Here is a 19,396-nt window from a genome sequence, read left to right as displayed (position 1 = left end):
TAACCCTACAATCTAGTGCCTGAGCAGGTAGGGTGGTCCTGGCTGAACAAGCAGCAGGAAGGCATGTGCGTGCCCATGGGCTGTGTGTTTTAAGTCAGCTAAACTCCACCAACACCCCTGTGTTCATTTAGCAGCCCCTAAGCCTGTTGCTCACTTGCAACTATTTATTTGCTTTTCTCTCATTCTTTAACTCGTCTTGTATCACTTTCCTGATGTCCTTGTGTTTGACTTCCACACTTTGTTTCCATTCATGTTTATCTCTGCAAATACTCTCTCAAAGTCCACATTGACTCAAGCTCTTGTTTTCTCACTTTGTCCCTTTGTGCATATCCCTTCTTGTTTGTTGTTGTTTCTTCTCTCTGGGATGGATTTTACGCACTCACGCTGATGGGTTTGAAAGTGGGGAAGCATGTAAAATCCAGCATGTGCCCATCCCGCTGGCTACCACCCTGTCCCCTGATCTGTCTGAAATTTTAAAGGGGGGTGGGGGTGGGGGTGTCGAATGGCCTGCCCATCCTTGGGCCTATTGAGGCCCTTGAGTGGCCAGTTAATGGCCATGTAAGGGCCTCAACCCACCCCCGTTGGTATTTTACCCCTAGCAGGAGGGAGGCCCACGCATACAGGAAGCTCAGCAGCTTTAGCTGCGCAGGCTGGTGTTGGACAATGGGTAATTTCCTTTGTGGGTCCCCTGAGTCCATCAGAGACATTCCCCACCCCTCCCACCACCCCACTGCCCAGGTCATTTTAATTTCCCCCGGCCCCTCATTCCACCTCACAACATCCCCTCCCCCACCACCCCCTCTGAGGCCCCCAAATTAGGCATACCTGGGCTCCTTGGCATGACGGCACTGCCAATAGTCACAGCAATGGCCACCATTCCCAGCTGGCGCTGTTGGGACTACAGGACTGTCAGCTATCCAATTGGCTGGCCATTGTAAGTGGGACGAGCTCCCAAGGAAGGGGCAGAAGTCTCACCTTAAATCAATTAACACTACTGCCAGCATTAAATTATTGCAGGGCAGCCTCGGAATTGTGGGCGGGTTCCCCCTGACCTTTTAGCCAGGTGGAGCGGGGACCACAGTGCCCCGTAAAATCCAGCTGTATGTCTTTTTGACTTTGACTCTTTATGTTGTTGTGTTATTGACTGTTAATACAAAGATACTAAACACTACGACAATGTTTGGTAATCTGTGCAGGCATCCAGCCTCTACATGGCATGGGGAGACTTTGTCCATGGTCCTCTTTTTGCTGGAAAATCTCACAATACTCAACGGCACTTCTGTCTCACAGCCTCAATTCAGATCAGCTTTTCCAGCCTATTTGCACCCAAACACTGCCTTTCTGGGCAACTACTTGAGTGTGGTTTTCTAACTGGGTCCCAAACTTGCAGCTGCTGCTTCTTCCAGCCAATTACCAGTGGTGTCCTAGGCTTTATGTATTCTTTTGTTGCCCAACAATGTCACGACTTTGCGATCGCTGCCACTGAATGTGAATTACGGTCACCAGGTTGTGCACCACTGCTACCATATTGTGCTATTGGCTCTTAACATAAACATACACTATGACAATGATTGGTAATCTAACCAAAAAATAATTGAAGAATAGCAAGATTCCAGCAGAGCTCTTTATACCTGCTGATCAATACTGTGCTGTTACGATCCTAGCTGATATTACTACTGGACAAGTCAGACGCCAGAGTCAAATCTGGCTTGATAGATCCTGACTTTTTTTTGAAACTGTGGAGGAAAGTTACTGAACAAATTCACATGAGTCCGCTGATGAACTTTTAACACAAAGAATAAAATATTTACAAAACAAGAAAAATGAACTATATTTACCAGACAAAAAGGTTGGAAAGATCTCAATACAAACACAAAAAAATGATTGAAATATTCACTATTCCTTCACCCCAGCTCTATCTTTACAGACACAGACAAATTCAGAAAGATAAAACAATTTACCATATCTATCTTATACTCTAATATTCAGGGTAAGTACGCAGTACATGTGAACCAACTGGTTAACTGTGGTCAGACACACCACACTCCAAAGTAAATGACACATGCGACCAAAGCAGATTCTATGGATTTCTCAACAACCCACCCAGACTCTTGTCACACTATGAGCCAACCGGTCTCACTGAAACTCTGTCCTTCTCACGAGGGTTTCCAATCTGCACATTTGAAGAACTCACCTTGGAATACATACGTATACAGAAATTAGGACCAGGAGTAGGCCACTCAGCCCCTTGAGCCTGCTCCGCCATTCAATAAAATCATGGCTGATCTCATTGTAACCTCAACCCCACATTCCTGCCTATCCCCAATAACTATTCACCCCCTTGTTAATCAATAATCTATCTAGCTCTGCCCTAACAATATTCAAAGACTACTTCCACCGCCTTTTAAGGAAGAAACTCGTGACCCTGTGAGAAAAAAAATTCTCCTCATCTCTGTCTTAAATGAGCAACTCCTTATTTTTAAACGGTAACCCTTAGTTCTAGATTCTCCCACAAGAGGAAACATCCTGTCCACATCCACCCTGTCAAGACCCCTCAGGATTTTAAAGTTTCAGTCAAGTAAGTTCCAAACGTTGCTCCTACTCAGATGGCTTCAACAAGATCCACCTCTAGGGTTTCAATCTCGCCTTCTGAGATTTCTTTCCTCTGGATCACCGCATACGCTCAAACTTGACCTTCCAAGCACAATTTCATATCTTCGAATGTGCAAAGCAGAACACCACTGTTTCAAAAGGCCCGCAGCATTGAGTCACCAACCTTCGGCTGCCCTCTCAGTTCTTCAGGGTTTTTCTCAAGCTTGTTTTGCTTCAAGTCTGCTCCCTGCAGCTTGCTTTTTAACTTGGAGCCTTTTCTCTGCTTCTGTCATTTATCGTGACTCAATGGTATCTGCCTATGATCCCTATCTTTGTCCATGTCTGGGACTTTCTTCTGGGACCTCTTTCTGTCCCACTCCCAGGTTTGGGACCTTCTTCCTGTCCCCCTTCCCATGTCCTACTCTTTGGGACACCTTCTCTGGAATGGCACTCCAGTTCAGGTCACCTGATCTGCAGTTTCACACTGTTTCACTTTGCTTCTTTTCTTCTGCGCATATGCGCTGCCCTGGTTCCCAGCCTGAAGACGTGAAAACAAACGAATTGCGCATGTGTGGCCAATTCCTGGCTGGTGCATGCACAGGAGACCCGAGTTCCCGACCTAAAGATGGTAAAAAACACCAAATGTTCACGTGCAGCCACTTCCCGGCCAGCGTGTGCGCAGAATGCCCGAGGCTCACTGGGAACTGGAGTTTCCAACTTCCAACTGCCGAACTAAAGATAAGGTAAGTTTTTGGGTTTCCTAACAGCTCCAACTACTATATCACAAATTAACTTGCACCACAGTTTGTTAACCAACAAGCACTACAAGGCAATATCACAACATATGTCCAACTCTCTTTTTAGATCCTTGTCTTCTCCATGTCTAGCACCCTGGAAGCCTCTCACACTTTCTCTCCCTTTCTTTGCAGTTATGTCTATTGTATTATCTCAGTTGCCACTAGTTTGGAGATCTGGGAGCTTATTCCCTTTCTACTTATGCAAATGCCACATAATGAACCCTTCCAACTTTGTACCATGTACCACACATACTGAGTAGATTATAAAATTATATAAATACCTAATAAATCAATATAATAATGTTATATATTTAAACATCCAATAAATTATGACTAATATAAATTATTATAAAAATATCCAATAGATGAATGATCCCAAAGTTAAAAACACAAACTATCCAGCAGAGCATGGAGCAGAGTAGGTTCGGTGAGTGGAGCAGGTTCTGGGAAAGGAATAGATGTGTTTAGTATGAATGCATTGATGCCAGGAGTAAATGTACAGGCCAGTGTTTTACTTTTGGGAGTCTGGTAATCTCAGTGAATGGGAAGCAGGAAGAGACTACTGAGAATGAGACTGGGTCTGAGGCTCCCAATGCTTTCAGGTTGGTGAGGTAAAGGGAATTATGGGACCTGGGAGCACTTGGTGCCATCTAGAGCCTGGGTGCATAATATTAGCATATTATTTTCCTTCACGGAGGGACAGAGGGCTGCCAAAAGAAGGAATAATTAGGCTTCAATCACTTCAATCACTGTTTCTTGATTGGGTTGCTGAAGATGGATCTCAGCTGGTCAGGCCTCAGTATTTAAAATTGAAGTGTGTTGATGGGAGCTAGTGGGATACATCAAGTCATGCTGAGAAAGTTGTTGGAGCAATAGGAAAATGTGTTAGATAAGCTTGTGATTTTTTTTTCTGGGTCATTTAATTTTTTTATTTATAGGAACAAATAATGGGTTGAATGAGGAACTGTTATGCTGGTTGCATCTGAGAGATCAAATTAATGCAGACAAATGTAAAGCATTGCACATCAGAAGAAAAAATGGGCAACATGCATAATTTATAAATGGTGTTCAAACAATGATGAAAGCGAAGAGAAACACAATATATCCAATCGCTGCAGAGCAGTAATCAACAAAGCCAATAAAGTTTTAAACTATGTAGCTAAAACAGTAGAAGACAAGTCATTGGAAGTCATGATCAAGCCCTGATCAAACTGCACCTTGAGCAACATGTCCAATTCTAGTCATTAAGAAACAAAGAACCATTGAGTTACTTGGACAGAATGTAGAGAAGAACCATGAGGCTGAATCCACAATTTTGGATGTCTGAGTTTGAGTTAAGACCTTATCACCCTCGAAAGAAGGTGTCACAGAGATATGCAAGATTGAAAACAGTTTAGAAAAGGTAACTTCAAATGAATGCTTCAATGCAAATTGTGAGAGTGGCATGGGTTTTAACTAATGTAAGATATGAATGAGATCACAATGTTATTCTTTGCACAAAGAATAATCAATACATGGAATGGACAGTTTTGGGGGCAAAAACGCTGTAATCATTTAGGAACCATTTGGGTACCACAACAGGAAAACTTTAGGGTCTTTCTGGATGGATGAAATAACATGGACTGAATGACCTTTCTCATCTGTAAACATTTTGCGATTATGGGAACAGTGAAATTGGGGAGAATTGTTTTGTGCAATGTGATTGGGGAATAATGAAAAAAGAGTAACCAACTAGAAAGAAAGCAAACAAAAATGCTTACCAATGAGGAAGAAGGAAACTGACAGTCATGAAATTGATAGCAGACTTTGTCTATATGGTGGACTCTAGCAATTTTATTGTAAAGATAGATTGTTTTGATGGGATGACTAAATTCAACTTAGTGATAGATTTTACATTGAGATTATAAGATAAGACGCTTATAAAAAATAGGAGACAGGGTAGGCCATTCAGTCTATCAAGCCTGCTCTGCCATCCAGTAAGATCATGGTTGATCTGATTGTGGCCTCAACTCCACTTTCTTGTTCCCCCACCCCCACCCCCCGCATAACCCTTGATACCCCTGTAGATCAAAAATATGTCTAGCTCAGACTTGAATATATTCAGTAACCCAGCCACCACTGGGGGAGAGAATTTCCAAGACTACAAACTCTGAGAGAAGAAATTCCTCCTCATCTCCAACTTAAATGGGAGACCCCTTATTTTTAAACTGTTCTAGATTCCCCATGAGGGGAAACATTCTCTCAGCATTACCCTGTTAAGCCCCTTATGATTCGAATATGTTTCAATAACATCGCCTCTCATTCTTCTAAACTCCAATGAGTATAGGCACAACCTGTTCAACCTTTTCACATAAGACAATCCCTTCATCCCAGGAATCAGCCTACTGAACTGCTTCCAGTGCAAATATATCCCTCCTTGAGTAAGGAGTCCAAAACTGTACTCAGCAATCTAGATGCGGTCTTACTAGTCCCTGTACAGCTGTAGCAACATTTCCCTACTTTTTTCCTCTATCCCCCTTGCAATAAAGGCCAACATTACATTTGCTTCCTAATTACTTGCTGTACCTGCATGCTAACTTCTTGTGATTCATGTACAAGGACACCCAGCTCTGTCTGTACCCCAGCATTCTGTAGTCTCACCGTTTAAATAATATACTGCTTTTCTACTCTTCCCGCCAAAGTGGACAACCTCACATTTTCCTACATTATACTCCATCTGCCAGATTTTTGCCAACCCACTGAACTTATCTATATCCCTTTGCAGACCCTTTGTATGCTCCTCACAACTCACTTTCCTACTTATCTTTGTACCATTAACAAATTAAGCTACAATACAGCTGATCCTTTCATCCAAGTCATTAATATAAATTGTAAATAACTGAGGGCTCAGCACTGATCCCTGTGGCACCCCACTAGTTACACTTCGCCAAATTGAAAATTAGCCATTTATCCTGACTCTCTGCCTCCTATTAGTTAGCCTATCTCTATCCGTGCTAATGTATCACCTCCAACATCATGAACTTCTTATCTTGTGCAGTAACCTTTCATCTGGCACCTTATCAAAAGCCTTTTTGGAATCCAAGTGTACTATATCTACTGATACCCCTTTATCCACACTGTTTGTTATATCCTCAAAGAACTCTAATACATTTGTGAAACATGGGTAAGAATTTTCCCCCCATTGGGGGGGAAGTTCAGGAGCGGGCGTGGGCAGGTGCACAGGGGGTGCGCTGCCCTTTTGAATGGGCGGGCCAATTAAGGCCCGTCCAGCTTGATGTCCACCAGGAAACGCTATGCGCTCCCTGTGTGGACGGGGGGGGGGATTCCCTCAGCTGAGAGTTTGTTCTTTTGCGCATGCGCACGAAAGAGCACACTGATCTCCGTGAGGCTGAGTACTGCCTCAGGAAGATCGGTGCCAAATTTAAAAATGGTAAAGGTGCAAGAACAAAATTTCCCTGACATGTCCCCTCATGTGACACTGTCACATGAGTTGGGACATGTCCATCCCTTTAAATCATACATTTATTAAATTTTTAAAAACCCTCATGAAACCTCATCCCGCCCGTGGATGAAGTTTCATGCTTTTTCTGAAGCCCGCCAGGACTCCCGGCCTGCCCGCCAACCTTAAGGTTGGATGGGCAGGTCCATTAATGAGGTTAATGACTTTATCAATGGCCTCAATAGTCCGTTGATAGGTTGGCGGGCACACAGCTGATGCGGCTGCTCCCCCGCCGACCTGAAAATTGAACTGACGTGGGGTGATGTTGGGAGTTCCGCCCAACGTCATCCCGCGTCATTTTACGTGTCGGCGAGCAGGCCCCGCCATCCCCCGCTCACCCACCTAAAGATGCTGCCCATGAATTCCTTTTCACAATACCATGTTGACTCTGCCTGGTATTATGATTTTCTAAATGTCTTGCTTTTACCTCCTTAATAATGGAGTGCTGAGTACAGTTTTGGTCTCCTTAATAAGGGATTCTAGTAATTTCCCATTGACAGATGTTAGGCTAACTGGCCTACAGCTTCCTGCTTTCTGTCTCCCTCCTTTCTTGAACAGGGGCGTTACATTTATAGTTTTCCAGTCCACTGGGACCTTTCCAGATTCTATGGAATTTTGAAAGATTACAATCATTGCATCCACTATCTCTGCAGCCACCCGTCTAAAGACCTGAGGATGCAGGCCATCAGGTCCTTCGGGCTTGCCAGCCTTTAGTCACATTTGTTTTCCCTGTACTTTTTTTCAATTAATCGTGATTATTTTAAGTTCCTCCCTGTCCTTTGCCTCTTTATGTTCTGCTATTCTTGGAATGCTTTTTGTGTTTTCTACTGTGAAGACAGATACAAAATACTTTTTCAAAGTCTCTGCCATTTCCTTGTTTCACATTATTAATTCACCAGTCTGACTGTCTAAGGGACCAATACTCACTTTAGCTACTCTTTTCATAGTAACATAGGACTTCGGAGCATGAGTAGGCTATTCAGCCCTTCGAGCCTGCTCTGACATTCAATAAGATCATGGCTGATCTAGCTCTCAAGAAGAGTCATACAGACTCGGAACGTTAACTCTGTTTCTCTCTCCACAGATGCTGTCAGACCTGCTGAGCTTCTCCAGCATTTTCTGTTTTTATTTCAGAGTTCTAGCATTTGCAGTATTTTGCTTTTACCTGGCTGACCTGGTTGTGCTCTCAACCCTACTTTGCCGTCTGCTCCCCATAACCCTTGACTCCCTCAAAAATCTTAACTCTACCTTGAATAAATTCAATGACCTGGCCTCCACTGCTTCCTGGGGCAGAGAATTCCACGTACTAATGACCCTTTGTGAGAAAAAGTTTCTCCTCATCTCCGTCTTAAACGGTTGACCTCTTATTCTTAATCTGTGTCCCCTGATTGTAGTTTCTCCCACAATTGGAAACATGCTCCCGGTATCTACCCTATAAAATCACCTCAGAACCTTATACATTTCAATAGGATCACCTCTCATTCTTCTAAACTCCAATGGGTATAGGCCCAATCTGTTCAACCCTTCTTCACAAGATAGTTCCCTCATCCCAGGAATGAGTTGAGTGAACCTTCTCTGAACTGCTTCTAATGCATTTATATCTTTTTTTCATATGAGATCAAAACCATACACAGTATTCCAAATGTGGTCTCACCAAGGCCCAGACACCCAGATCCCTCTGCACTACCAAGATATGCTTTTGTATTCCTCCTTCCAAAGTGAACAAGCTCACATTTTCCCACATTATACTCCATCTGCCAAATTTTTACCCACTCACTTAACCTTCCTACATTCCTTTGCAGACTCTCTACCTCCTCTTGACAACTTACTTTTCCTTTTCATATACTTGTAGAAGCTTTTACTGTCTGTTTTATATTTATTATTGGCTTTCTCTCATATTCCCATTTCTCCCTTTTTATTTTGTTATTAGTCACATGGTTTCTAACATTTTCCCAATCTTCTGGCCTACTACTAATCTTTGCAGGATTGTACATCTTTTCTTTCAATTTGATATGATCCTTAACTTCCTTAGATAGCCAGAGATGGTGCATCCTTCTCATAGAGACCTTCCTTCTCAATTAAATATATCTTTGTTGAGAGTTATAAATACCTCCTTACCTGTCTGCCACTACTTCTCTACTATCTTGCCTAATAACCACTTCAGCCAACTCTGTCTTCATAATATTGTAATTGCCTTATTTAAGTTTAATATTCTAGTTTCAGATCCACTTTTCTCACCCTCAAACTGAATGTGAAATTCTATCATGTTATGATAACTCTTACCTTGAGGATCCCTTACTCATTAATGTCATTAATTAATCATGTCTGATTATACATTACCAAATCTAAAATAGCCTGTTCCCTAGTTGTTTCCGAATGTATTCTTCTAAGAAACTGTCCCAAATACACACTATGAATTCATCCTCCAGGCTACCTTTGCCAATTTGATTCATCCAAACGTTCTGAAGATTAAAATCCCCCATGATTATTGCAGCACCTTTCTTACAACTCCCCATTATTTCTTAAATTTATGCTCTGTCCTACAGTGTAGCTACTGTTAGGGAGCATACAAACTACTCTCACCAGTGACTTCTTTCCTTTGCTATTTCTTAACTCCATTCAAACTGTTTCTCCATTTTGGTCCTCTGAACCAAGATCATTTCTCACTACTGTACTCATCTCATCCTTGATTAACAGAGCTACCCAACCTCCATTTCCGTTCTTCCTGTCCTTCCGAAATGCCAAGTAACCTTGAATATTTAGGTCCCAGCCGTGGTAACTTTGCAACCATGTCGCTGTAATGAGTATCATATCATATACATTTATTTCTATTTGTGCTATCAATTCATCCATCTTGTTATGAATGCTGTTGTCATGACTCACTGGGGATAGTGTGCTATAATATCAAGCCTCACTGTTCCCCAAGCCGTGACAAATGTAAAAAGTTTGACCAAACCACCAGATTGCCCCAATTCTACCTGACTGTTTAATTTATGTTAACTGAATACAAGCACCAGGTTTGTAAACTTAATAAGTAAATAACTGTTTATTGAACAAACTGTTGTTAACCAGTGGCAAAAGAAAGAAATATGAACTGCTAATTTCTAACTCTATAACCTAAGCTCTACCCCTTCTTAAATCCCTATACAAACACATATACAAGACACATAAGTCACACAAATAAATATGGATTTTAAGGGTGGGATAAAACAGTTCAATAGCACCGATTCCGGAGTATAGGATTCGATGGGTTGATTTTGATTGACGCTTCCAAATTCTTTTCAGTTCTTGTTGATGACATGAGGTGGTCTTCCAGCACGTTCAGTCTCTAGTTCACTGGTTGATCTCTTGCCTTTCAATGTAACTAGCATTTTCCCCTTTGCCTCTTGACAGGGGTTTTCAGAGAGAAAGCAGGTTGTAGAGATATGAGGAGAAAAAGCCAGCTAGCTATTATTGTGGAATTACTGGATATTCCACACATAGGAGAAAGAGGTTTTAGGTCTTGTACCTTTCAGGTTAGGAACTATTCTGCTATATTGGCCTCACACTAAACCCTGGTCACCTGGTCAGGAGCCAATTAAACCATTGTTGCCAGGCAGCTCTCTTGGTCCAGGACTCCTTTCCGGCACCGTCCTGTCTTTCATGGCACACTCTGCTCCAGAACTGCACCATTGTACGTATCTCTCATCCTGTTCCAGTGGGCATGTATTTCAAACTGCAGCCATTGTAATTTCAATTCATAGTCCAACAGAAAATAAAAAGGTATGTTCTTTACAATAGTCCAACAGAAATACAAAAATATGTTCCTTACACTGTGTACATTCCGATAATGAGCCTTTAATTTTGCACTTTTACCATTTTTCCCTACTCGGGCCTTATTGGTGCACTCTTATGTTTGTGCACTCTGCTCCTTTCTGTCACACTCTGGTTATCATTCCTCGTATTTCTACCTTGCACTATTGCTTTGTTCGTTCCCTTTACATTCAAAATCTCCCCTCATATGAACATGCCCCTGCCCCCACCCACTATTTAGTTTAAAGCTCCCTCTACAGGCCATTCCAACAGTACAGCTTCCTCTTTCCCAGTACTGTTTCCATTGGCCCCATGAATTAAAACCCATTTCTCCCACACCAATCTTTGAGCCATGCATTCAACTCTCTAATCTTATTTACTCAATACCAGTTTGTCTGTGGCTCCGATAGTAATCCGAGATTAATACCTTTATGGTTCAGCTTTTTAATTTAGCCCCTAGCTGCTCATACTCCCTCAGCAGAACCTCTTTCTTCATCCTAACTATGCCATTAGTACCAACATGGACCACAACTGGATCCTACCCCTCCCACTCCAAGTTCCTCTCCAGCCCCATAGAGATATCCTTAACCCTGGCACCAGGTAGACAACACAGCCTTCAGGACTCACACCCTTGGCTGCAAAGAACAGTATTCTATTCCCCTAATTATACTGTCCCCTGCCACAACTACATTCCTTCTTACTCCCCCCACTTGGATGGCTCCCTCCATCATGGTGCTGTGGTCACTTTGCTCATCCTCCCTCCAGTCCCTGCTTTCATCCACACAAGCAAGAACCCCGTACCTGTCGGAAAAGTGGAAGGGCTCAGGCTCCTCCATTGCTACCTTTTGGATCCCCATACATGCCTCTCTTGCAGTCACACCCTCCCGTACCTGACCACGGACCAAATCTGAAGTACCTGACCTAATGGTCTCCTGGAGCAAAGTTTGCAGTTAACTTTCCTCCTCCCCAATGCATCGCATTGTCCAAAGCTCAGACTCCAGCTCATCATCATCTCCAAGCTAAAGGTCCTCAAGCCGCAGACACCTACTGCAGATGCGGTTGCCGTGGATCACACAGGTGCCCATCAGCTCCCACTTGCTACAGCTGCAACACATCACCTGCCTTGTCATCTTTATTGGGTTTTATTGAACTAATTAGGCTTCAAGTTCAGAAATATCACTCAACGGTTATCCGTAGCTATTATTATGGAATTTATAATTAATACAATACTTATATTTCCCCAGTAGCAATTGAAACTACTGCCCCAATTGAGAGAAGAAAAAACTTATAACTCAGCAACCAGTCACCTACCTGCTCACCTAATTAATGCGATGGGACTTCAGCTCTCAGTTCTCGCTGCCTCCAAAAGGCAGAGCAGCTGGTGGAGGAGACAACGTCTAAGATGATGCTCCATGTCTATGGTCGAGACCTACTTGCTCTGATCATTTGCATAAGACCCATTGAAAATTCCTTCATCAACACGGAAAAGTCATGGACTTTTATTTTACTAAAGGTGCAGGGACCCTGCTTCCACATTTTCTGGGGCAAAGATACCATGATGATTTTTATAATTATAGCCTTGTATCTTTCACATTGTACATTAATTAACGTCCCAAATCCTTGCTGTGCACATTGATGCACACATTGCTTCCCAAAAAGATTTTCCCAACCTGATGCTACTGACCATTTTTTCTGGGATCTTACAATCCTATCTGATATAGAAATGGGCAGCACAGCATCTCCTGCCTAACTCCAGCAAGCGGAGTAGAGTTGGGGAAGGAGAGGACATGCCCCCATATTACAACAGTAGCTGTCTATCATGCTATGTATTTAAAGGTCCAGTCTTTTAATGAATGAATGTGGGTTAGTGAATGGGTGAGTGAGTGAGTGGGTAGGTGGGTGAATGAGTAGTCAGGTTGGGGAGAGTGATCGGCGGGTGTAGTTGGATAGGTTTGTGAGGTAGTCAGTAATTGGGTGGGGTGTAGTCGGGTTGAGTTGGGGGTGTTGATTGTGGGGTTCGGTGGTGGACTTACTTAGCTGTCAGACCAGGTTTTAAACTGTCTAACATTTCCTGGGTAACTATCTCGGTAAGTCACACATATCTAACTCAAGTCTGTGCCCTAAGCTCAGGGTCGGAGACATTCGGACAGAGTCCCAGGCAGCAGGGAATTACCCATCGGAAGTTTAACCTTTCCAGGCAATTCCCATGTATATCCGCGCATCAGGACTTCTGCAGAGTCCTGACGCACATCTTCTGTTCGTACACTGTTCCCCGATGATCCGAAGATGGGAAGATTTGGACCGTTCGCATTATGGAGGGGCAATAGTTATTTTCTTAAGATGCGGGACTTACATTGTAGATGGCATTATTAATATCTTACATTTATTTAAATTATTTTATATTTATTTAAATTACAGTCATTGACTTATGTTGAACTTTACATAACTTGAATGATTAAGTGCATGTCTGAAATTGCATTGATAATTCTCTTGCTGGTTTCTTGTCGTAGAAACAAGGGTTGAAAGTTGTCAGAACACTTATGGACTAATGTTAGGTCACAGAATATCTCATGCCACCTTCTGGTCAGAAGTGTATTTCAACGTTTTGTATGTTTTTGTAACTCTGAATCACTGCAGCTTCAATTTGATTTATCTGGTATCCTTGTGATACCAGATTTGATTTATTTTTGGTTTACCTTTGTGTACCGTGGATAAGCGCTTAATTAACACCTTTATAAATCAAACCACTTTTGAAGCAAAAAGTAAAACTCTATTCTTGAATTGGATTATAAGGGCACCTCGGTAGTAATTGGAAATACAAAACACTCCAATGCTGAATGGTAACATGTTGTCTAGAAAGCTACCTGGGCTTTCAGCCAACCACTATGTAGGATTTCAAATAAATTTGTTTACAAGAAAGTGACAATGAGGCACAATTTCTAGCTTCATAGCTACTTTATACCTGTTAATTCAGGGCTAGTTTCCTTTTTATTCATCTCACAACAGCTGTTGATAAGCAGAATTTTGTTGTAACTTTGCATTTTATGTTGTGTGAAAGAGATACAGATTTTATTGTTGCCTGCCAAGGGTTGACTGGCTTTGAGTAAGTACAGCTTGCTAGTGACTATCAGGCTGTTCACAGCTCATTCTGAAAAGAACAGAATGTGTATCCCTTATTAGCTGGAGATACACCATTCAAGAGTTATGTGTTATGTAGCCTTGAGCATCGTTGTACCATATCGCAGAATGAGAGGTGCATGTTCACTTTCACCCCTCCATTGAGCTTCTGATCTCAGCTAGACTGCTGTGGAGTTTGAAGGTACTCTTTCACAAAGGAGGAGTGGAAATTGGAAACTCTGAGCCCATTTTGCTTCAGGAGGTGCATGACCTGGTAGGACTGGAAAGGGAAGAAAGTTGGAGGGAGTGTGGGATGACTATCTTTTAGATGTATACATGAAGATTGTGATTATTGGAGTGTCTCATAATGCAGTAGGTTTGGAACAATTGACCTTTTACTCCTGATGAATAGATTCAAATCAGCCTAAACTTAATTGAGCCAAATCCCCTATGGCAGATGGCTGAAAAATTTAAAATATTTAAAAGTGAAGATCTTAATTTTTTCCTGACGTGTTTGAGGCCACAACACATAACTCCCCATACTAATTATCAATCTCATTCAGATGCTTAGTGAGGGAAATGGAATCTTAGTGAATCCCATTTTGTATGGTTAGTGAGGGAAATGAAAACATTCGTAGAGCAGAAATTGCTGTTCTAGAGTCAGAACTGAGACGCCATGCTAGTGACATCTACCTGCTCTTTGGGAAGCATATTGAAAATTTAATAGAACTGTAATTTTGTGTGTAACTTATCTAAATGCTGCCCTATTTTTGTTTCCTTTTGCAAATTTGGAAATTTAAAAGTTGAGGGAAAGTCAGAAGAAAACCTTTGATGAAACTCACTCTTTTGTAAAAGAAAATAAAGATCTCACCATAACTTTCTTTGACATTTTGAAAAAAAAAACAGTTTTCTTGTTGACCTGGAAACCCAATATCTTGCTCCCTATATCATTGCTCTACTGTTTGTAACGGACCTGCCCAGGGGCATGCTAGAACAACCCCGTTATCAATGATTTAATATATGATCATCTATGTCCCTTAGAGGAGCAAAATATGGGGCAATTTTGTCAAACCAGTCTGATAGTTGCTTTGGAGCTGTCCAACTCCAACGGCTGAATTTTACGGCCCGGTCACGGTGGGGGCAGGGCCGTAAATGTGGCAAGCCGTTCAAGAGTCCATTGAGTTCGGCGGGACTGTAAAATTCCGCTGGCGTAAAATTCTGCCCCAAGTGACCAAGATGGGAAAGCTTCAGAGCAGCTGTATGACATGTTTGATATTACAGTCCCTCTTCCACCTGCACACCCTGCATTTGCAGTGAAGCCACTTATAGACACACAACTTATGTTAGCCGACCATCTGAGCAGAGAGGGAAAGATTTTCTGAAAGAAGGAACCTCACCTGAAGCGGGTTTCCAACACCAGACTTTAACTTCAAATTATCCACAGTATAAAGAGAAAAAGATTTTCACCAGCATCATCATTGCAATGTAGATGCACCCTTAATAAAATTGAAGCATCTTGGTTTTTAAAAATGTGTCAAAGAAATTCATGGCAAGGCCTATTATTTTCAACTGTAAAAGGAGAAGCTCAAAAACAGAAATTACCTTCTAAGGAATTTCTTTCCTTTTATGTTTAGTGACCAAGGAGGAAGTGGAATCAAAAGGGGATGTGTAAAATAATGTATAATGTTTTGTTACAAACCTGCATAGTTTTGGAGAAATTTCCTCCAAAAGAATCTGGGTTGGATCTAAATCATTGTACCTCCAATTTCCACCCAGCTATCTTTTTGAAATTGCTACCAGTTTTAAGCAATTTTAATCAACAATACAGTAGCCAGTACTATTGCAAGTTGAAGGATTAAGCACACCATATTTAAACAATAAACAATGTCTGGAGCCCTCAGATAATTTCAGGCCAATCAAGAATATAGCAAAATAACTATCTTTCAAATAAAGTGAAAATGTTTGTAACAATGTTGGCCTACGAGATGGTTTATTCAGAGGCACTCTGATCTAAGAACTAGTGATTTGGTAATGTATAACTTGCATATTGCTGAAAAAAGAGACATTTTTTGTCGAAGCTTTTTGTCTTGCACTCATCAGGACATTTCGCAAGATTACAAATCCAAGGGAGACAACAAATTTGTACTGCATGAGAAGAGAGTGCTCATTGGTTGGCAAGTGGATTCTGGTAGAGGTATTGCCATGGAGAATGCACCAGTTGACAGTGACTGGCAGTTAACTGCCAAGCATTGTTTGAAATTTAAACCAGGCAGCTTAAGTCTGATTGGTCCAGGCATCACCCGGAGGAATGAACCAGCAAATGGCTGTAACTTATTTTGTTTAGCTGAAACAGCCGCAATGTGTGCACACGTTCTTTCTGTCTGCAAAGACAGCATATCCGAATGTATATCGCTACATACCACGTAAACTCATGAATAGGCCTAAGGCCATCACTTTCGGCCTGGTATAGTGCCCAGTCTACCTCAGATTACCGTGGAAGGGCAAGGTATCTCAAAATTGGAGCGACAGGTGAAGCTATCTATTTCATGCTGCTACTATGCAGTGGCAACACAAGTGGTATTCACCACTAACAGGATGCTACCGTCAAGCCAAAAAGAAATTCTGCCTATCACACAAATGAGGAATGTGATATATGAATTTCAGTGCCAGTGCGTTGCAAGGTATGAAGGTCATACATCCCAAAAACTGGCGGATCATATCAAACAGCATGTACCTTCCGCTGTTTGCAGCAGGCAAGATACAGACTGTACCCAACCAGCCCATGCTTGCAAAACTTAAAACAAAGTGCCCAACATTAGATGTGATTTTGTAATTGGACAACATTTGCTAAATAATCCTCATTGTGTGAAGAATTATGCTGACAATCAATTTAAGATTGTCAGTCAGGCTCACAGTGTGGTGCACTTGCGTGTACTGAAAGCTACATATTTTAATATACAGGGCTCTGTTCTTTGTAGACAGAAAGAATATGTACACACATTTCACCAGTTTCAGCTAAACAAAATAAGTGACAACAATTTTCTGGTTCATTCATCAGGGCAATACCTTTACCAATCAGAGACAAGCTACCTGGTCTAAATTTCAAACAATGTTTTGCAGCTAACTGTCAGTCATCATCAACTGGTACATTCCCTATGGCAATGCCTCTACCAATCAGAGTCTACTTGCCAACCAATCAGCACTCTTCTCATACAATGTAAATTTGTTGTCTCCCTTGGATTTGTATTCTTGTGAAATATCCTGATGAGTGCAAGATGAAAAGTTTTGACAAAAAATGTCTTTTTTTCAGCAATGTTCATGATCTAAGAACATAAGAAATAGGAGCAGCAGTAGACCATTCAACCCATCAAGTCTGCTGCGCCATTCAATAAGTTCGTGGCTGTTTTATTGTGTCCTTAACTCCACTTTGCTTCCTGTCTACCCCTCCACCCCCACCACCCACAACCCTTGATTCCCTTGCAGTTCCAAAATCTGACTAATGCAGCCTTGAATATATTCTAATGAGCAGTGGAGGCTGGGTCATTGAATATATTCAAGGCTAAATTAGACAGATTTTTGATCTACAGGGGAGTCAAGCGTTATGGCGAGGCAGGCAGGAAAGTGGATTTGGGTCACAATCGGATCAGCCAGTTCTTATCTGCCTAAATATGTGTTTGAATTTTCTTATTTTTAACACAACAAATGAGTCAGTGTAACAGTACATAATTTGTTCTCATTTTTCCAGTTGTGTGTTATACTGGAGCCAATGCAAGAACTGATGTCCAGGCACAAAACATACAATATCAGCCCAAGAGACTGTCTGAAAACCTGCTTATTCCAGAAATGGCAGCGAATGGTGGCACCTCCAGGTAGGCTGACAATGTACCTTATTTAATTAAATATGTATTCACAGATAGTTGGAGGAGAATAGTCTCAATGAAGTTAGACAGTGTTCCAATTGTACATTTTTTTCAGTTCCTCACAGTTAACACAGTCTCAAAGTTATTAAAGAACCACTATCTTTCCAGAAACCTAGTATAGTTATATAATACACACTTGTGTCTCCACATTACATCCTCAGTAGTGCAGGTTGTTACATTACAAAAGGCCAGTGGTGAAAAATAGTATTGGAGACAGTCTACTATTTATTTATAGAGTGAAACATTATAAGCATACACCTCCTAACTCAACTACCACCCTAGTTTCAATGAGTGTCTCTTGGTTCGCGTGAAACCCCAATTAATGCCTCCCTCCTGCAAATAATTAAACACAATTGGTATACACTTGCCACAGGTAAACATGCTGTAGTGGTTATATGAGATACATTACACACTTGAAGTGATAAAGTAATCTAGAAAATTGCTGTGATATTCATAGTTATATATCATTGCAGGTTTTAAGAGTTGCACAGCACATGTCAGAAAACATGATTTGTTTCCTGCAATTATAAAAGTGATCTGCCTTCTCTCCATATGTGTCAACGGTAGCTCAGTTGGTACACTCTCTCCTCTGAGTCAGAAGGTTATGGGTCCAAGTCTCATTCCAGAAATTGGAGCACAAAATCTAGATTGACCTTCTAGTGCAGAACTGAGGGACTACTGCACCGGCAGAGGTGTCAGCTTTCAAATGAGACGTTAAACTAAGGCCCAGTCTTTTTTCTCAAGTGGACGTGAAAGATCCCATGGTAGTATTTCAAGGATGAGTAGAGGAGTCATATCTGCCATGTCCCCAATTATATCCCCAATTTTTATCCCTCAATTAACATCACTAAAACAAATTATTTGGTCATTATGACATTTCTGTTTGTGGGAGCTGGGTGTGCATAAAGTGACTGCCACACTTCCTACATTATAGCAGTGACTACATTTCAAAGAGTACTTCATTGGCTGCAAAGCACTTCGGAATGCCTTGAGGTCAGGAAAGGAGCCACAGAAATGCAAGTTTGTCTATACTTGCGCAGGCTGTACTTTTTCCAATAGTCAGCAAAGTATCTTCACATATCAAATGCTTCTCAGTGTTTTTTAAAATGGGAAGGAAAGAGAAAAACTCTTTCCTTCTCATTTTATAGAGAAGCAGTAATGGGCTTACCAGATATTGCTTCAACCCATAGAGACCCTCAATTAGTGTCTCCTTTTGTACTTGGCTACCCTAGTGATAACAAATACAAGCTATTGCTAATTTGAATTTGCTTAATTTGGATTATCTGTTGATTCAGTTGAAGTCATTGCAAATGTAATGTGCCCTGCATTGTTCTATTAAAATTGATTAATTTGTACCTCTGAATGTTCAATTTTAAAAAAAGAATAAACAACTTTGAATTAATGATGGAAGGCTGTATAGGGCCATTCAAGAGCCGATGGTGGAATTTGAATTCAATAAAAATCTGAAATTAAAGTCTAATGATGACCATGAATGCACTGTCGATTGTTGTAAGAACCCATCTGGTTCACTAATGTCCTTTAGGGAAAGAAATCTGCTGCCCTTACCTGGCCTGGCCTACATGTGACTCCAGATCCACAGCTCTTAAATGCTCTCTGAAATGGCCTAGCAAGCCACTCAGTTGTATCAAACTGCTGCAAAGTCTCAAAAAAGGAATGAA

At 41.5% G+C, this 19,396-nt stretch overlaps 1 protein-coding gene across 16 annotated transcripts in view; it reads left to right on the top strand.

Annotated features, from left to right (window-relative positions):
* Positions 1-19,396, top strand: part of LOC144682644 (LIM domain-binding protein 2) — a 607,375-nt gene that overhangs the window by 553,569 nt on the left and 34,410 nt on the right. For all 16 annotated transcript variants that reach the window (XM_078545304.1, XM_078545294.1, XM_078545256.1 and 13 more), the window contains one exon: positions 17,543-17,666. In XM_078545304.1, the coding sequence (XP_078401430.1) occupies positions 17,543-17,666 (124 nt within the window). The remainder of the gene's footprint in view (positions 1-17,542; positions 17,667-19,396) is intronic.

The sequence above is a fragment of the Cetorhinus maximus genome, chromosome 1, assembly GCF_964194155.1.
Source record: "Cetorhinus maximus chromosome 1, sCetMax3.hap1.1, whole genome shotgun sequence".
Classification (NCBI taxonomy): domain Eukaryota; kingdom Metazoa; phylum Chordata; class Chondrichthyes; order Lamniformes; family Cetorhinidae; genus Cetorhinus; species Cetorhinus maximus.
Note: the sequence above shows the minus strand (reverse complement) of the source record. Positions and strands in the feature narration are given on the sequence as shown.